The following is an 18,337-nucleotide window of genomic DNA, read 5'->3' on the forward strand; positions in this document are numbered from 1 at the left end:
TGTTAAATATACTTGAGTCATTTTGAAAGAGTACCATTATTTGCATTTCATCATCAGTAAAACCAGTTCTCATTTCTTAATGTTTTCAGCTGTCCTTCTTAATGTTTTGGAACTTTCCATCCATTTTTCTCTATCCTCAGTGTAAGGCACCTTGGTGCAGCTCCCATCAAGGTTGTTGGTTTGCACAGTTCTGGGGGCAGGATTCACCTTATGCAGCCTGGTGGCCTAATCACATGATAACAGCTGACCCATCACAGTAGCCTATCACTCATCTTCCTGCTTCTGGCCTTGCCTTCCCTCCAAGACATTCTCCTTTCTCTAGCCAGTCATCATTCTACAGTGCAAATCATATCATGATATTCCCCTTTCAGGAGCTCTCCTCTGGCTCACAGAAGAAAATCGAAAATCCTGGACACAGTCCCTACATGATTTAGCTTTTCCTTACCTCTCCAGCATGACCTCTCAACCCTACCCTCACACATATACACATGCAGACACACACTCCAGATTCAAGCTCTTAGAAACTTCTTCCAGTTCTCCCATACCATCTATCTTTGGATCTCCGTCACTGCCTAAAATAACCCATGTCCATAAGAAGATGAGTGCGAATGAGAACAGGAATAAGAATACCTAATATATACTGAATGTTTTCTGTAGCCAAGTAACAAGAGCTGACCTTATTCCTTACATTAGCCCCACCTCTGGACAAAGTCTGGCACATATTAAGCCCTGTCTGAACAAAGCTTTATCGTTTATGAATAGACAATAGTCCTTTCTGTCACATTTTTGCTTTTTTTTGCCTCAAATTCTACTTTTCCATATTAATACTGCCAACTGTGCTACCTTTCTGTATTTGATTGCTATAACTATTTCTCAACACTTTTCTTTTTAAATATACTGAGTTACTTTCCTCAATAAAATATAGATACATTAATTGAGTGGTGGGGAGTTGGAGGGATGACTCAAACTGAGAATCTTTGTTATTTAATAGTGGAACTTAACTCATTTATAGTTTTAACATCACACGTACTTACACATCTACTTATTTATATTTCTTTACTTTCTATCTTTTCCTATACTTTCATGTTTTCTTTATCTTCCTTTATTTTGGAATATTTTCATGCTACCGGTGATTTTATGTCTGTAGAGTACTACATTTTCATCAAACTATGTCCAGCAATTAGTTTCCTTTCACTGATTTTATCTGCTATTGGGTGAGTCATTTTGATCCGCAGAGTTGTATCTTCAATCAGCTTAAAAACATTAATTATCCTCATGTTTAATTCCTCCTCACTATCTTCCATATTCATTATAATTTTGCTCATCATTTTAGAGTTGTTGTGTTTTCCTTTGAATTATGTGAAAACCTCTTAAGCTTGCTCTCAATATTACAAACTGGGTTTTCCATAAAGTAGACTCTGCTCTTTACTGCTTCTAATACCATTTAAAATTATTTTTGTTCATTTTTAGTTTTTTTCTATTCCTTCCTTAATTAGCAACTTTTTCATCTCATTCTGTTGTCCTATTTTATTTTTTGTTTTTTCTTTCAAATTTTTTTTTTCTGCAAGTTTGCTGAAAATACACAGTTAATAGATAATCTAAATTCTACTTGGCTTTCTGTAGTAAATCCTTTCTAAAATGTAGTCATTTCCCTACCTTCTAAATGCTAAGGGTAATATTTTTTTAGATGCAGAATCTTTTCTTTCACTGACCTGTGAGGGGTTTTTTCCCCCTACTTCTTTATATTCAAACTTGAAAAGAAGAAATCTACTTGGGCCTGTTATTCATTATGCAGTAGTGGACAGACTCTCCTCTTGGCTACTCTCATAGCACACACAGAGGCTGTCAGAATATTCTTCTCAGATTTTAAGCTGGAGAGTTGGTTGTTTTAAGACATCAGTTAAATAATCCAGAAGCCTACAGGGAACAAGGAAGATGCTGTGATAGGATTCACTGCCAGCAGGGGAGTTTCACCTCTGCATAATTTCTTCTTTGTGTCTGGTAAAGCTTCTAAAGCTGTGGAGCCAATTTTCTTACGTCCGGTTTTCAATTTGGCCTGGTCATCACCCTAAGTACATGATGTGATTGTCCAACTTCCTAGCTGGTATAGAGCTTCTCCCTGCCACCCCACTCACTGGGTTTCGATTTAGGAGAGCCAGATTTGGGCTTGCCCTTGGACTCCCCAGAGGATTGATTTCAAATGCTGTCAACCCAAAACAAAAAAAGTGGTTCCATATGGAAAGACTCCTGACTATTCCAGGGCTCCCACTCACTTCTAAAGAGTACAGGACTCCCCCAGAATCTCCAATTTCATATATTCCCTTGCTACGCTGCTGTCTAAAGAAGGTGAGCTAGATTTCAATTCTCAGTATCATCTACATTATAGTCCTAACTGCCCTGCAGATGATTTTTAAAAATGTTCAAAGTGTGTGTTGTGTTCCTGACACCTTTCTCCAGTCTGCAGTTCTAAAGCAGCATTTCAGATAGGATATACTATTGGAAAAAGGGAGTTAGATCCTCGTGTTCAACTGTCATCTTACACAGAAATCCTACCCAATCTAAGTCTGATTTTTACTACGAAAGGAAATAATTTTCTTTACAGAGATACACCTCGCTCAAAATCCTATTTGGAGTTGGGAATCCACAGATCACTCTCTCAAAAAATTTGTTCTAGCAATTTAGTTAACTTCTCCTTGCCTTGCAAATATGATTTCTAGCCAAGTGAACCTCAGTAAAAAAAAAAAAAAAAAAAAAAAAAAGTGCTTCCTTTCTTAATAAAAAACCAAGATTGGATGGGTGCTGACAACTTCCTTCTACCACCCATACACACACACCCACCTTCTCCCATAGAACGGCTATGTGCCGCTGCTTCCTCCTGTATTTATCTCAATATTTGGGCAGAGAAAATTATGTTATTACTTTTTTCTAAATACAATCAAGGACTTCCAGTTAGATTCAACAACTATAAACTGGGAGCCTGACAGGTTCATAGCACTCTGCTAAGCACTAACTCTTAGCCTTCCAGGCTTCTCCACCAACCCATCAGGGACACAGATAAATAAGACACAGACTCTCTGTGCTCCCACAGCATCCTGTACATATCACTAAAACAATACCTGTGACATATACGAAAATCCTCTGCTTTTTTCTTCCTACTAGACCATAAGCCTTTAGAAAACAGATCACCACTCAGTCATCATTGCATCCCCGGCACCTATTACACTTCCTGGTAAAAGGGAGGTTTTACAAAACATGTTAGTCGAACAAAACAGAAACCAGTTCCAACTCCTGCCCTTGAGGAGAAAGAGGTTCCCTGGCTTAGCTGCATATCAGTGCTCTTGTTGTGACCACCTTTCCATCTCAGGGAATCCAGCATGCACGCAGATGCTTTGGGATCTATCTTCCCAACTGAATGTACAACACAGACAGTGTTCTGGCAAACCTTCTCCCAGGACAATATGGAGTTGTAGCTCAGCAGAATAAGCCATCTCTAGTTGTTCTTCCCAAATTCTTCAGAGTCACAGTCCTCACAGGACAGAAAGGTAGGTGGGAGTATGGCCTTGGTGACCTTGAGACTAGGATACCACTCTGACTCCTACAATCCACCAGCTGACATAAATACCTGGTCTCTTGGCCTGGCAACTAGAACTTAGCCTCAGGATTCCAGCCAGTCTGCCCGCACCTGGGCCCCGCCCCCGCCCCCAGCACACACAGACCAGACTGGTCAGACTGGTATTTCTGGGGCCAGTAGAGGTGTGGCCTCCAACTGTGCAGCCCTACCTGAGAATGATCCGAAGGTACTCCATGCCCTCTGCCTCCTCACACTTGATGGACAGCAGCAAGTTCCCCAAACTGCTGCCAGTACAGTAAAAGTTTAGGTGATCCTAGAAACAGAAATCAAGTATTAACAGGGAGGAGGCGACCTTCCAAATCATTTGCTCCCCCGCAAATCACTTCCTTCCCCAGGAGCAAGAAGCCCCACATAAAGGAGGAGGAAAGATAAGGATGCTACTACTGCTGTAGCTACTGTTGATGATGAGAAGGAGGACGTAGGAGGAGGAGGGGAAAGAGCAAGATCACAGGAATAGACTCCAATGGCCCAGTCACTGGGATGTGCCAGGCAATGGACTAACACTTAACACACAGACTCCTTCACTCTTTACACAATTTTATGGAGGAGGAGATGACATCATCACCCCCATTTCACAGGTAAGTGAACTGATGTCCAGGGAGATTAAGTAAACTGCCCAGGGTTACACAACTAGTGACAGATCCAACATTCAAGCCTACCTTGAATGCTGAGGTTCAAGTTCTCCCCCAAAGAGCCCCCACATCTAGCTCCTTGCTCCCTGGGGACAGCCCTTGCTGATTCACACTATGTGAGGAAATAAAGCTAGAAGGCCCCTTGATTCCCCCACCCAGGGGGAGGTATGGTCTCTCTCAGGCTCAGGAGCCCCCACCCAGACCCAGCCGTATGGGGCAGGGGGGGGGGGGGGGCCTGGAATTTGCGTTTGAACAAGTTAGGATGGGAGGGGGGAGGTTCTAATGCAGTTCCTCCCTATGAGACTGTGCAAACTGCCTTAGGCTAGAGACTTCTGGAACCTACCCTTGCAACTTCCAAACCAGGCAAGTCTGAAGAACAGAATATATTTAAAGAAATGTAACTTTGTCACTTTTAAGCAATCAGAGGCTCATAGCACATCATCTGGTACAAGTGCCCTGGGGACCTGCTGGTGTGAGGACAGGAGAGATTTGACTACTTAGATGGAGACAAAGACTTCCAAGGTGTTAGAACATATTTTTCTCCTTTACCCACCTTCACTCCCAACAATACCCATCCTATTACCTCCGAGAACATCTGCTAGGGGTGGTGCCCCCAAGGACCCATCACACCAAGCCTTCCTGACTTCCACAACTCCCCCAGAAGCAGAGCTAGTAGACTTCCCCACCCAGGACAGCAAGCCCTAGGGAGGGGGCAGGTCCGGGAAGGAGAAGAAATGGAGACGGGGTGCTGGAGGAAGCCGAGGCAGGTGCGTGTCTCTGTCCGGCCCATAGCTGCTTTCATGCTGGACCCTCAGCCTCACCTTCCCTAGGAAGTGCCTGCGGTAGGCCCTGGCTTCACTCTTGCACTCGAGCTTATAGCCAAATGTGCTGGGGCTGAGGCTGTCTTCTTCTTCTTCCTCACAGATGCTGCTACCAAGGGAGGTCGGCGTCCCCACGTTCTCTGGGTCCTCAATCCAATAGCCCCCAAACTGAGGCAGGACAATCAGGGGATACGGGCCTCCTTTCTCCACAACCTAGAGGCAGAGAAGGTCTTGCAGTGCGGCCAGCCCTGGCTCTACAGGGAAAGGGGAAGGTAGGGGTGCCAGTGGTGGTATCCCCCACCTCTGAACTGCTCCAAGGTGGAGACTGCTGTATTTGAGGCCAAATACCATAACATAAACTTAAGTCCAACAACATCTTCCAGCTTCACCAACCCTGGAGCAACCAGAATTGCAAGGCTTTGATCAGCACCCCAGTCTAAACATGGCAAAACTGAGGCCACAATGGTAAAAAAAAAATCCCAGGCCTGCAGTTCTCCCCACGTGGTATAGAGCAGGGGCCATCAACATATCAGCTCCTCCAGCCCCACCCCAGACATGAGACCCAGAGCAGACTGCGGTATGGTCAGGGGGCTCCTACCTCATCAATGCTGGGATACGGGATATAGTCGTCCTGCAAGACAAACCAGACAAGACTACCATTAGGCCCGGCAGCACCCATGAGGTGTGATGGTTGCTTCCATTCCCCTCTCCCAGGTCGGGGAGGCTGGGGGGCCTGGCAGGCTGCACCCGAGCTTTGAGGGCATCAAAGAGAAGGACATCAGATGAAGAACAGCAGAGAGGCAGCTCTGGAATCTGGCTTCCCTTCAGTGCTTCCTCAAACTGACAGAACAAGAACACAAACCTGGCTCGTGGTACAAAGGCTCTGAACTTCAGGCCTTTAACGGCATTAGCTTCACCCCTTGGGAAGCTGTAACAGGAAGACGACCCCTGATCCCACCCAGTCGGGCCTTCAGGCAAGGGAGCTGACTGACCTCCAAGTAATGAGCTATACCCCTGGGCCTTGGGAAAGGAAACTGAAGCGGAGAGCTGAGGATCACTGGAGCCCAGAGCCTAATTCCTCTAAATGCTGTGTGCGGTTCATTTGCAGAAGCAGATACAGAAGAGCTAGACCAAGCCAGGAGCCTTAGGTCTCACCCGAGGCTTCCACCCCAGCCCACACTCAGGCTGCCCTAAGGCATCAAGCCAGGGCCCTCTTACTGCCCACCGGGTACCAGTCAACACAGGCACATCCACTTAAGTAGCTCCTGGTGAAGGGTAGATCGAAGACAGCAGACCCCAGCACACCGGCCGTCCCCCCCGTCGGGCCCACTGGGCTGCACCTCACCCACACACCCCACCTTGTTCTTCTGGGGTCCTGGCTTTTGCTCTTCAAGCTTGATTCCCTGCGGAAACAAGGAAAAGAGGATTCGTGGAAAAGAAAAGGTCATAAAATAGAGGCCAAATGGAGGGTTCCCTTGGGATTCTCAAGCACCTGCCTTCATAGGGTTGGTAAGAACAGCAACAGCTAATGGGTGCCGGGTCCTTACACATCACACACCTTGTCACACTCGGTCCTCAGCTCCAAGTAAGGCAAGAGGACAGGCAGACAAGAGCACAGACTTGAGCCAGATCCCCAGGGCTCAAATCTCCACACTGCCACTTAGGACCTTGGGCAAGTCACAAAACCTCTGTGGCTCACTGTTCCCATCTGCAAAAGGGGAACAGTAATAGCAGCTACTATCCTGGTAAAGGTTAAATGCTGATGATATGTTAAGCCTTTGAAAGAGGGGCTAGTTTTGCCATAGGTCATTATTACCAAGAAGTATTACCAACCTGACACCGAAATCTCTCTGCCAGGCCCCAAGAACCAGTAGGTAAGGGGCAAGGATGGGAACACCTGAATGGTGTCAAACCCAATACTGTGGACCTGGTGCCCCAGAGCTCCCTTCCCTCCTTGGGGCACAGACCCACAGGTGACAGGCTGGGGGTTTGGGGCTCATTCACTTCTGGGAAGCAGTTCCTTGTCCCATGGTCCTATGGTCAAGATCTGACTGGACTGGGTTTTTTCAAGAAGGGAGCACATGATTGAATAAATAACTAAATAGTCGTAGGAGATGGTAGGACAACTGGGAGATAAGACCATGCTATCATTAACATAACACAACACATGAGGATTTAAGCTTCCTCAGCACCCTCCCACTGTGGTCTCCTAGGAAACCCTCAGCACCATTATACCAAAGGAAACTTAGGCACAAGGAGCACAGCTAGAGTAGCAGGGCCAGAACTGAAGCCAGGCTGTCCATTCAAGTGCACGATCATATCCCACAGCCCTGAGTCCACAGCTCCTGCTCACTGGCTGGATTTAGACTCCAGCTTCTCTGGACTTCTTGGGGCTGAGTCACCCCACAGCACTGCTCAGGAGGGCGTGGGAGGACCCCTCCCACTGGACAGGTGCTCCTCTCCCCACACAGGAAGAAAACCACCTGGGTGGCCCTGTAGACCCTTGTCCAGGGAAGCAAACTGGGCGGGTGGGGAGGGGGGTGATGTCAGGAGTTTGTTTTGTTTGTCCTGCATTAGTCACCCCTGCCTGGGAACAGCCCCTGGGCAGGAAAGTAACCTCCTCCCCTTCTCTCCCCTCCTCTCCCTGAGGACAGAGCCTCCACCTAGCTCTGGGCCCTCTCCCCTCTGTGTGCCTGCCTTTGCAAAAGGCATGATCGTTATCCCCCCTCTTCCCTACCATGAAGAAATGGAGACTCAAAGAGGCAGAGCGACTGGACCAAGGACACCCATCTAGGCAGTATCAGGGGTAAAATTTTGAACCCAGGACCAAATGGGCCCAGTGCTTGTGTACTCAGTCCACATTGCTTCACAGGGATTGTGCCCTTCTTCCAGTTCCTCCACACTCAGGTGCGGGGTCAGGAACCCTGGATCTGAGGTTCAGGTCTCCACAGCTCAAAGAGTACACTGGGCACTGGACGGCTCTGAGACTCAGTGTCCGCAGCCAAAGCCTGAGAAGGGGTGGCACCCACACCCCGGGACAGGATCTGGCCATACCATGCCACCTGCTTCGCTCCCACTATTGACCCATATGTGAGGTTTGTATAATCAGAGGAGCTGGAAACTGCAGGCCTCTTGGAGGCTGGGGCCTGGCATGGCACACAACAGGGACCTAAAGCCTGAGAAGTTTGATTCCAGCCCCTGACCATCTCAACTGAGATGGAATAGGTAGACCCTTGGACAGCTGCTGCCTCAAACACACAGAGGGAGCGTAAAAACCAGACCCCTGCCCTCAAGAGGGTCCCAATCTAGTTGAGAAGTCCAGCAGTCTGGAAACAGAAATGACAGACAGGAGGCCAATTAAGTGAGGCTGAATTCTGCACTCAGAGAGCCCTTTGTGGGGGAAGCAGGGGTCTCTAGCTGGGGGTGAGGGACCGGTGGATTGTGGGAGCAAATGAAGAGAAGGCAGGGTGAGGCACATATCCCCTATCAGCTTCCCTAAGAGGTGGGATTTCATGAGCTCGGGGTGAGAAATGGAGCTCTACCCGTCAAAGTGCAAGCCAATCCTGTTTCCACAACTTGACTAAGTTCCCTAAATATCATACTCTGCAGTCCCCATACTGCTGGGCACAGAGGAGAATCTTAATAACTTGTTCCTTGAGAGTTCAGGAGACCTGGCTTCCCTGCAAGCACCTCAGCAGCCCCACCTGCATCTCAGGACTGCAGGGGCACCCTATCTGCTTTTCCCCTAGAGTTTCCAGACCATGACCACAGAATCTTCCTTCCTTGACAAGTCAGCAGCATCTACTTAGGGTATAAAGGACATGACATAAGTGCTTTAAGTAAGATCTCTGTACCTCAGTTTTCTCACCTATAAAGAGGGGACAATGATGATAATATAGCTGCTTCCGGTGGGCGTTACCAGAAAGAAATGAGCTAATACTCCTTAATGTCTGAGCTGAGAAAAGTGCTGAAAATACATGTGCTGTTGGGGCACATATCAGTTAGGCATCCAACTCATGATCTCAGGGTGGTGGGATTAAGCCCTGCATTGGGCTCCACATTGGGCTCCACACTTAGTGCAGAGTCTGCTTGGGATTCTCTCTCTCCCTCTCCCTTTCCCTCTGCACCTCCCACCTCCTCCACTAGCACTCTCTAAATAAACAAATAAAATCTTTAAAAAAAAAGTACATGTGCTATTGTCAGCATCTTCCTTCCATCCTTTCCACCTGTATCAGTTAAGCCTTCTGGACTCCTCATATTCCCCAGAGCAGCAGTTCTTACCTGTAAGCCCTGGCCCCTTGGTGAAGAGCAATGAGAAAGGCCCCCCCAAATCCATTCTGAACACTGATTTTCGGCAGTGCCTAGCAAGTATTTACATATATTATCTCATTTCATCCAAACAACTATGTAAGTAGGTATTTTCATTATTATTTATGCGGGCTGTGGCATAACTCGTAATAATAAATATTGGGGGGCAGCCCTGGTGGCTCAGCAGTTTAGCGCCGCCTTCGGCCCAGGGTGTGATCCTGGGGGCCCAGGATTGAGTCCCACATCAGGCTCCCTGCATGGCCTGCTTCTCCCTCTGCCTGTGTCTCTGCCTCTCTCTGTGTCTCTCATGAATAAACAAATAAAATCTATAAATAAATAAATAAATAAATAAATAAATAAATATTGGGGGTTTTACCCCATTCTTGGCACAGAACTTCTAAAACGTGTTGAACTTCCTAAGTAATGAGAGCAACAGGAGCATTTTGGAGCATCTTTTGTTATAACACTTCGTCTTTTGTCCTTGGTTCCTGAAGCAGCTCTAGAGCCATAAAAGTGAAAGCCATAAAGTTATTCATAAGTTTGTTAATGAGATGACTCTGGGGACACTCCTAAGGATGGAGCTGGATGCCAGGGGAACCAACCACTATTAGAGGGTTCTGGGAGGGAGAGGGCTGGAGGGTAAATCTCCAAAGGACAATCATTTAATCAATCTCGGCTCAGTTAAAACAAAACAAATGATGGCTTCAGAGAGCTTCCAGGTTGGTGAGTACATGGCAGTGCTAGGGGAGTGATGCATCCAGAGGACGTGGAAGCTCTTCCCCACCTTCCCACATACCTTGCCCCCTGCAATTCTCCCATTTGTCTGTTTCTGAATTATATCCCTCATAATAAACTGATAATCTAGTAAGTAAACTGTTCTGAGTTCTGTGAGCCCCTCTAGCAAATTAATGGAACCTGAGCAGGGGGTCCTGGGAACTTCCAATCTATAGCTTGGTTAGAAGCACAGGTGACAGCACACTTGTGCCTGGCATCCTAAGTGGGTCGCAGGCAGTCTCATGGGGCAGAGCCCTTGCAATGCAGGATGTGACACTGTCTCTGGGTAAAGAGTGTCAGAATGGAGCTGAACTGTAGGACACCCAGCTGGTATCACAGAATCGCTCAGTAGGGGAAAAACAACCACACATTTGGTGTTGGAGGGAGGTGAAAATAGTGCTGTGAAAGGATAGAAAACAGGAGCCAGAGGCTCAGAAAAGGGAAGGGACTCATGCAAGTGAGTGTCAGGTGCAGGGTTTGACCCCTCCCTCAGCTCTGTCTCCCAGACACAAGATGACCTCCTCTAGGAAAGGGCTTCCTTTTCCAGACTTTCTTTCCAGCCCACTGCAGGAACAATGGACCCTTTCAAGCCCTCCACACATCTGCTCTGCTGGAGGGGTTCTGCTTTCTGTCTTCTCCCCTTCTTCAGGCCAGGACCTCCCCAAAGTCCTCAGTGCCACGCAATATGGAATGGCCTAGGAGTCAGGCTGAGTCTTCTCTGCCCCTCCCCCCAGGGCTCCCAAGCTCTGCCCAAGTTCCCTGCAGCAGGCCCCCCACCCTCGGTTCAGCTCCCCCACCACAGGGATGCTCACCTGCATTTTCTCCAGCATCTCGAAGAACTCTGCCGACTGAAAGACACAAAGAAGATGCATCAGCCAGGAGGTCTGTGAGAAAGCCTCCTCACCTATGGCCTGCAAGCCTAGCCCAGGACTTCCTCTGACGCAAGAGTCATTTGGATCAAGACAGAAGGGAATGAGGGGGGCACTTGACAGGATGAGCACTGGGTGTTACACTGTATGTTGGCAAATCGAACTCCAATAAAGAAAAAAAAAAAATATATATATATATCAAAAAAAAAGGGGGAATTTGATTTTGCCCTTGCAGGGCTGGAAGGCCAGAACACCCCACACAACAAAAGGAAAAACCAAGCACACTCAGGCTGGCAAACGGCTCTGAGGGGAACAGCTGCCCGGTCTCTGTCAAGAGAGAGGAGCCAAGTTCCCTAAAATACCTGTCAGCCCCAGGATTCAGCCTCCAGAAGGAGTCCTGTTCGGGATGTTTCTGGCCCAACAGCAAGGCCGAAGTGTCCAATACAAGTACTTTCCCAACTTTTGTGGCAACATAGTCCTCCTGTCTCCCATTTCTAGATGAAACTCCAACACATAAAATTTATGCAGTAAGAGCAGAGCCACTCTGGCCAGGGCAGCCATGGCGGCTTGAGCTCATGATGTGCCTGCCCCTGCCCCCTGCCCCCCACCCCCTGTCCCCAAAGCAGCTCCTTGGGACCCTAGAGCTTGTAAGCAAAGCCTGAAAACCACTGAATTGGAGCCTCCAGGGACCTGGAGAAATTATTCAAAAAATCTCGAACTATGTAAGTCCAAACATTGAACCAGCTTTAGTGGCCCCCTTGGAAATTTCAGGTAAAGGCGACAAGGAGAAGGAGGAAGTGGAATGGAGGGGTGATGGGCTAGAAGCTCTACCCCTCCTCACAGAACACTCGCGGAGATCTCTCAGCAGTTTCCCCAGTTCCCCTTCCATAAAAATAGCTACGCTTTCTTATCAAAACATCACTGCCCACATCTGGGCCCTGACAAGGCATGACTTAATGAGCACCCAGAACACAGTCCTCAGAGGAACAGGAAAGGAAAGACAGCAGTGATAATGGAAAACAAGGATGTCCTTGTCAATTTTTCGTGCGGAGGTAGAGTGTGCCTCCCTTCCCCTGCAGGCACCAGTGAGCCAGAATTGCCGAGCCCCACCCAGCCCTCAGCATTCCCAGAGAGAACCACCATGGAAGGTGGACTTTGTGGAGTCACCTGGCTCACAAGGAGCTCCCCCAGGCCACAGCTGGCCTGTCAGAGGCAACAGTCCCTGACCCACGAGCCATTCAGGTTCCAGGGTCTGGAAACCCCACATGTGAACGTACAGTGTGGAAGACATGCTTCAGGCACCCACATCGAGCACCCCTGAGCAGAAGCAGCCATGAAACACATGACTCCCAAACCTATCCTTCCCACTGGCTCTGTGCATCCGTACCAACTCCAATCTCCAGGAAACCGAGATTCCTAAACAGCAAGAATTTACGCAAATCAATAAGGCTAGAAAGATGAGCAGGAAGAGGACAAAAGAGCAGAAACAACCAACATTTACACGCACAGACGTCTGACCCAGGGATTCCTCTTCTAGGGATCTGTGCTATAAACACCCTTCCATGTGAGCACAAGGATGGATGTTCCCTGCAGCACTGTTTGGCTGCAATGAGCTATGTTCAAATAGTATGAGCAACTGTGTGCCAATAAATTAACTTGGATGACATGGACAACTCCTAGCAACACACAAACTACCAAAACTGGCCCTAAGAAAATGGAAAATCTAAAAAGATCTATAATAAAGAAACCGAAATAGTAATCAAAAAGCTACACAAAAAGCCCAGGTCCAGATGGCTTCAGCTGTGTATTCTGCCATTAAAAAGAATTAATACTAATTCCTCAGAAACTCTTAAAATAGGAGACGGGACATTTCCCAACTTATTCTAAGAGACTAGGATTACCCCGACAACAAACCCAAAGACATCGCAAGAAAACTACAGACCAATACAGCCTATAAATATAGACACAAAAATTCTCAAAACTACTAGCAAACTGGGAACCCTGGGTGGCGCAGTGGTTTAGCACCTGCCTTTGGCCCAGGGCACGATCCTGGAGACCCGGGATCAAATCCCACGTCGGGCTCCCAGTGCATGGAGCCTGCTTCTCCCTCTGCCTATGTCTCTCTCTCTCTCTCTCTCTCTCTGACTATCATAAATAAATAAAAATTTAAAAATTTTAAAAAAACTACTAGTAAACCAAATCCAGCAACTTATAAGAAGAATTATGTATCATGACCCAGTGGGATTTATTACAGTAGTATAAAGTTGGTTTAACATCCAAAAATCAATGCCTATAATATACCAGAGGAATAGAATAAAAACAAAAACCATGTTACCAACTCAATAAAGAAGGCATTTGACAAAATTCCAAAGCCTTTCTTGATTAAAAATTAGAAAAAAACAATGAACTAGATAGAAGGGAAGTTCCTCAACATGAAAAAAGGGCAGCTACAAAAAAACCCACAGGTAAAAATATTCTTAGTAATGAAAAATAGAGCCACTTGGGTGGCTCAGTCAGTTAAGTATCTATCTTCGGCTCAGGTCATGGCCTCAGCTCCTGGGAGCCCACATTGGGCTCTCTGCTCAGTGGGGAGCCTGCTTCTCCCTCTCCCTCTGCCTGCCAGTCCCCCTGTTGTACTGCTGTATTTTCTCTCTCTCTTTCTCTCCCCCCCAATAAATAAATAAATAAATAATGGAAAACTAGATAGTTTGCCCATAAAACATGGAAAAAGACTAACCACTATCATCATTTCTATTTATCATTGTGCTGGATGTTCTAGCCAGAACAGTTAGGGAAAAGAAAAATTAAAAGAAACTATAAATGGCATCCAAACTGGGAAGAAAGAAGTGAAACTATCTCTATTCACAAATTACAGGATCTTGTATATAGAAAATACTAAGGGGGTGCCTGGGTAGCTCAGTTGGTTAAGTGTCTGACTCTTGATTTCAGCTCAGGTCATGATCTCAGGGTTGGGGGATCAAGTCCTGCATAGGGCTCCACACTCAGCACAGACTCTGCTTGGGATTCTTTCCCCTATCCACTGCCCCTCCCCTCATTTGCACTCTCTAGATAAATAAAATCTTTTTAAAAAATACTAAGGAATTCACTAAAAATAACTATTAAAACTAATAAATGAGTTCAGTAAGGACCCAAGACACATGATCAAAATACAAAAATAAATTGTATTGCTATGCACTATTTATGGACAATCAGAATAAAGAAAATAATTCCAATTACAATAGCATGGAAGAGACCAAAATAGTTAGATATAAATTTAACAAAAGAAATGAAAAGCACAAAACATTGATGAAAGAAACTTTTAAAGCTCTAAATAAATGGAAAGAAATCCCATGATCACAACTGGAAGGTCAGTATGATTCAGATATCTATACCCTCCAAGCTGATCTACAGATTCAATGCAATCTCTTAACAAAATGTTAGCTGAATCCTTTGCAGAAATTAAAAAGTGATCCTAAAATTGACATTGAAACTCAAGAAGCCCAGAATAGCCAAAAGAACAAAGTCGGAATACTCACACTTTCCAATTTCAAAACTTACTGCAAAGCAAAAATAATCAAGATAGTGTGGCACTGACACAAGGACAGACCCATAGATCAATGGAATAAAAATGAGAGTCCAGAAATAAACCCACTTATCTGTGGCAACTGGTTTTTAACAAGGGTGCCAAGACTAATCAATGAGGTCTTTTCAACAAATTGTGCTGGGTAAACTGGATAGCCACATGCAAAAGAATGAGGTTGGACCCTTATACTATACAATATACAAAAATTATCTGAAAAGGAATCAACAACCTAAATGTAAGAGCTAAAATTACAAAACTCTTAGAAGAAAACATAGGAGTCTTTGTGACATTGTATTTGGCAACAGATGCTTAGATAGGACACTCAAAGCATAAACAACAACAAAAAACAATTAATTAGACTTCACCAAAATTAAAAACTTTTGTGCTTCAATGGACACTATCAAGTAACTGAAAAGACCACCTCACAGAATAGGAGAAATATTTGCAAATTATATATAAGGGACTTGTATCTAGAATAAAGAATTCTTACAACTCAGTAATAAAAAGATAAAATTTTTAAGATTTATTTATTTGAGAGAAGAGAAAGTGAACGAGTGGGGGGAGGGGCAGAGAAAGAGGGAGAGGGAAAGCAGACTCTATGCCGAGCAGGGAACCCAAAACGGGGTTCGAGATCAAGACCTGAGTGGAAATCAAGAATCGGAGACTTACCAACTGAGATATCCAGGTGCCCCAATAAGAAGATAATTTTAAAATGAGCAAAGGATTTGAAAAGGCATTTCTCCAAAGAAGATACACAAATGAACAATAAGCACACGCAAAGATGCTCCACATTATTAGTCATTGGGAAATGTCAATCAAAACCTCAATGAGAAATACTTTCCACCCATGAGAATGGCTATAACCAAAAAGAAATAAGAGCAAGTGCTGGAGAGAATGTGGAGAAATTGGAGCCCTCACATACCACTAGTGAGAACACAAAATCGTACAGCCGCTGTGGAAATAAGTTTGGCAGTTCCTCAAAAAGTTCACCACAGAGTTACCATTTGACCCAGCAATTCCACTCCAAGGTATATAACCGAAGAGAAATGAAAACATGCCCACAAAAAAACTTCCACACCAATATTCACAGCAATATTTATAACATTCAAAAGGCAGAAACAACCTAAACATCCATCAACTCATGAACAAATTATGGCATATCCACACAATGGAACAGTATTCAGCCACAAAAAAGGATGAAGTATTCATTTCATGGTACATACTACATGGATAAATCTTAAAAACATTATGCTAAGTGCGAGAAGCCCAGAATACAAAAGGCCACGTATTGTGATTCCATCTACATGAAACGTCCAAAAAAGGCAAATGTACATAGATAGAAAGTAGATCTAAAGGAAATGGGAGATTTGGAGAATGATGGCTAAAGGGTAGGGGTTTCTTTTTTGTAATTTATTTTTTTATTTTATTCTATTTCTTCAATACCAGTATAGTTAATATACAATGTTATATTAGTTTCAGGTGTACCAAGGTTTCCTTCTGAGGTGATGAAAATGTTCTAAATTCAATTGTTGTGATGCTTGTACAATTCTGTGAATATACAAAAAACCACTGAATTATCCGCTTTAAATTGATGACCTTGTTACATAAATTATATCTCAATAACGCTGTTTCAAACAAACTATGCAGCCATTCAAAAAAAAAAAAAAACAACAGAGTTACTGCTTATGTGAAATACTCTTCCAAGATACATTAAGTGTGGAGAGGTAGGCGGGGAGCAAATTGGAGAATAATAGAATATGATCCCATTTTTACAAAAACAAAACCAAAGGTTGCCTATATGTATATAAATTCCTAGAAAATAATATGAAAGAATTTGCCCCACTATCAAAAAGCAATTATATTGAGAAGAGGGAGTGGGAGTAGTCAAGGGGGTTTTTGCTTTACATACCGCCTACTTCACGAGCATGCAGACCTACATGACTTGAATAATTAAAATTTCAAATAAATACATTTTGTAAGGGAAACAAAAAAATGTGCAAAAGATGTGAACAATTTGCTAAAGGAGAAAAATAAAATGAACAGAAAACACATGGCACATGCCCAACCTCCCTAGTTATTAAAAAAATTAAAATAAGATACATCTTTCATCTGTCAGATTGGCCAAGAGTAAAAAGAAAACCCAAGGTTGGCAAGGTTATGGTATTAGGGATACAGGGACTGTAGGTAAGCGTACTCCTGGTATAATCCTTCTGAAGGGCAATTTGGTGCTCTGCGTCCAAAGCTTTTAAAATGTTCACGTATTTTGGTATAAAAACCCACTCTAGGAAATTTACCCTAACACAATATTTGGGCAACTATACAATGGTATTTGTTGCGATATTGTTTAAAGGCAAAAAAAGGAGAAACATCCAGGGGCCCCTGAGGGACTCAGCTGGTTGCCTTCTGCTCAGCAGAGAGTCTGCTTCTCCCTTGCCCTCTGCCCCTCCCCCCTGTTCATGAGCATACAAGTGCACGTGGACGCTCATGCTCTCTCTCTCTCATCAAATAAATAAATAAAATCTTTAAGGGGAAAAAAAAAAGTAGAAACAACCAAATTACCTGGCAGTGAGGCAAAGAGTAAATAATACATAAGATTATGCGCCTACAATAAAATACTATGAGGAGACCTATGCTAATTATGCAAAACAAAGATTCACAAGGCACTGACCACTAAGTGAGAACAATGGAGTTTAGGTGATCCTGGTTTGTTTGTTTTTCCAATTATGTATAAAAATTGTGTTTGTGTGTGTATCTCCTATGTGATATGTACAGATATAGAGTATATATATAGCTGTACATAGGTATGGATACAGAAATATAGATCTGCATGTATGTATACATATCACTCATCCAGAAAAAAAAAATAACTTGAAGGACAAATGCCAAAATAAGTTATAGGTTAAGGATACTTTTTGTTTCCTTTTTGCTTTTCAGTATTTTTTACATTTTCTGTAACAACTGTAAATTATTTTTTGGAGTAACTAGTTACCCAGCTATAGTTTTTAAGACTTCAACACATAAATGAAAGCTCTGGAACTCCTTTCTTTGCTTCTCTCAACTCCTGCTTCAGGCCCTTCCCCCCATCTTCATTACAGGATGCCCAGGCATACAAGTACAGAAAGCCTCTAGATTCAGGCCAATTCATTTCCAGGTCTAGCCTCAGCTCTGTGTATTATAGGCTGAGGCTTCCCTGAGTCACCCCCATACCTAGCTTACTCTTTGTTATCCATGAAAACTGTCAATCAGAAAAATCTTCTGTATGAAAAAAAAAAAATCTGTGTTCTTAGACAATGCCCTTGTACTGTTTAATCAGTTAACCCCAAATGATTAAGCACCTACAAGGCATGGACTAGACACTGGAAGTACTAGGCAAGGACCCAGTTTCCAGGGTACTTGATCTTAATGAGGAAACAAAGGTGTCCAGGGTTCTGTTACAGATGACCAGCACCACAGTGGTTCAGAGGAGGCATGATGCACTTCTGGCTGGAACTAACGTATGTTAGTTCTTCTCTATTGCTGTGTAACAAATGACTCCAAAACTCAGTGACAAAATTTCTTTGGTTCAGGAATTGAGAAGTAGCTTAGTCGGATGGTTCTTTTTTTTTTTTTTTTTTTTTTTTTTTTTTAGTCGGATGGTTCTAACTCAGAGTTTCTCAGGTGGTTGCTGTCAGGATATGAGCAAGGGCTGCACCATCTGAAGACTTAATTGGGGCTGGGGC

At 44.5% G+C, this 18,337-nt stretch overlaps 1 protein-coding gene across 10 annotated transcripts in view; it reads right to left on the bottom strand.

Annotated features, from left to right (window-relative positions):
• Positions 1–18,337, bottom strand: part of RAP1GAP2 (RAP1 GTPase activating protein 2) — a 224,356-nt gene that overhangs the window by 46,626 nt on the left and 159,393 nt on the right. For all 10 annotated transcript variants that reach the window (XR_013354047.1, XM_077851696.1, XM_077851697.1 and 7 more), the window contains 5 exons: positions 10,979–11,014; positions 6,443–6,487; positions 5,683–5,715; positions 5,085–5,297; positions 3,781–3,884 (listed from right to left, as the gene is read on the bottom strand). Coding sequence is in view for 9 of the 10 variants with exons in the window: in XM_077851696.1 (XP_077707822.1) it covers positions 3,781–3,884; positions 5,085–5,297; positions 5,683–5,715; positions 6,443–6,487; positions 10,979–11,014 (431 nt within the window). In the remaining variant the exon portion in view is untranslated. The remainder of the gene's footprint in view (positions 1–3,780; positions 3,885–5,084; positions 5,298–5,682; positions 5,716–6,442; positions 6,488–10,978; positions 11,015–18,337) is intronic.

The sequence above is a fragment of the Canis aureus genome, chromosome 16, assembly GCF_053574225.1.
Source record: "Canis aureus isolate CA01 chromosome 16, VMU_Caureus_v.1.0, whole genome shotgun sequence".
NCBI classification, from domain to species: Eukaryota; Metazoa; Chordata; class Mammalia; order Carnivora; family Canidae; genus Canis; species Canis aureus.